The 421-nt window shown below is 39.7% G+C and overlaps 1 protein-coding gene across 1 annotated transcript in view; it reads left to right on the top strand.

The window, feature by feature from the left end:
* Nucleotides 1-421, top strand: part of LOC119591544 (lysosomal-trafficking regulator-like) — a gene marked incomplete in the record, with an annotated part of 91,173 nt that overhangs the window by 70,983 nt on the left and 19,769 nt on the right. Inside the window, 1 exon segment of the mRNA XM_037940294.1 lies at nucleotides 96-210. Coding sequence (XP_037796222.1) covers nucleotides 96-210 — 115 coding nt within the window.

Here is a 421-nt window from a genome sequence, read left to right on the forward strand (position 1 = left end):
AATATCCTAAACAGTCATACATAGGCTAGTAAAGTTTTAGACTAATACCAAAAATATCTGTCAATCTGTAATCCACAACTTAAATTCTCCCGTAGGGATCTTGTCTTGTGCTGCCATCTCATGTGTGGTGTGTCCCGTTCCCCGCACCCTAGACTGGTCCCCCTATAACTCAGGCCTCTCAAGCACATCTTGGGTGTGCATACGTGACAGGTGAGATTTTTAATGACTTTCAGGTATGTATACATAACAGGTGAGATTCATGGTGATTAAGGGGAGTAGACAAGTGTCATGTAAAACTTGTTGGTGTACAAGGTCAGTCAGCATTAGTAGATGCAGCCTTAGGTGTTTAACTGTGTCTTGTATAATAAACTAAATTTAGACTCTTGATTAGAAGGGAAAGATTTATAGAAAGAGAGATGTA

Source organism: Penaeus monodon, chromosome 28, assembly GCF_015228065.2.
Source record: "Penaeus monodon isolate SGIC_2016 chromosome 28, NSTDA_Pmon_1, whole genome shotgun sequence".
Lineage (NCBI taxonomy): Eukaryota > Metazoa > Arthropoda > Malacostraca > Decapoda > Penaeidae > Penaeus > Penaeus monodon.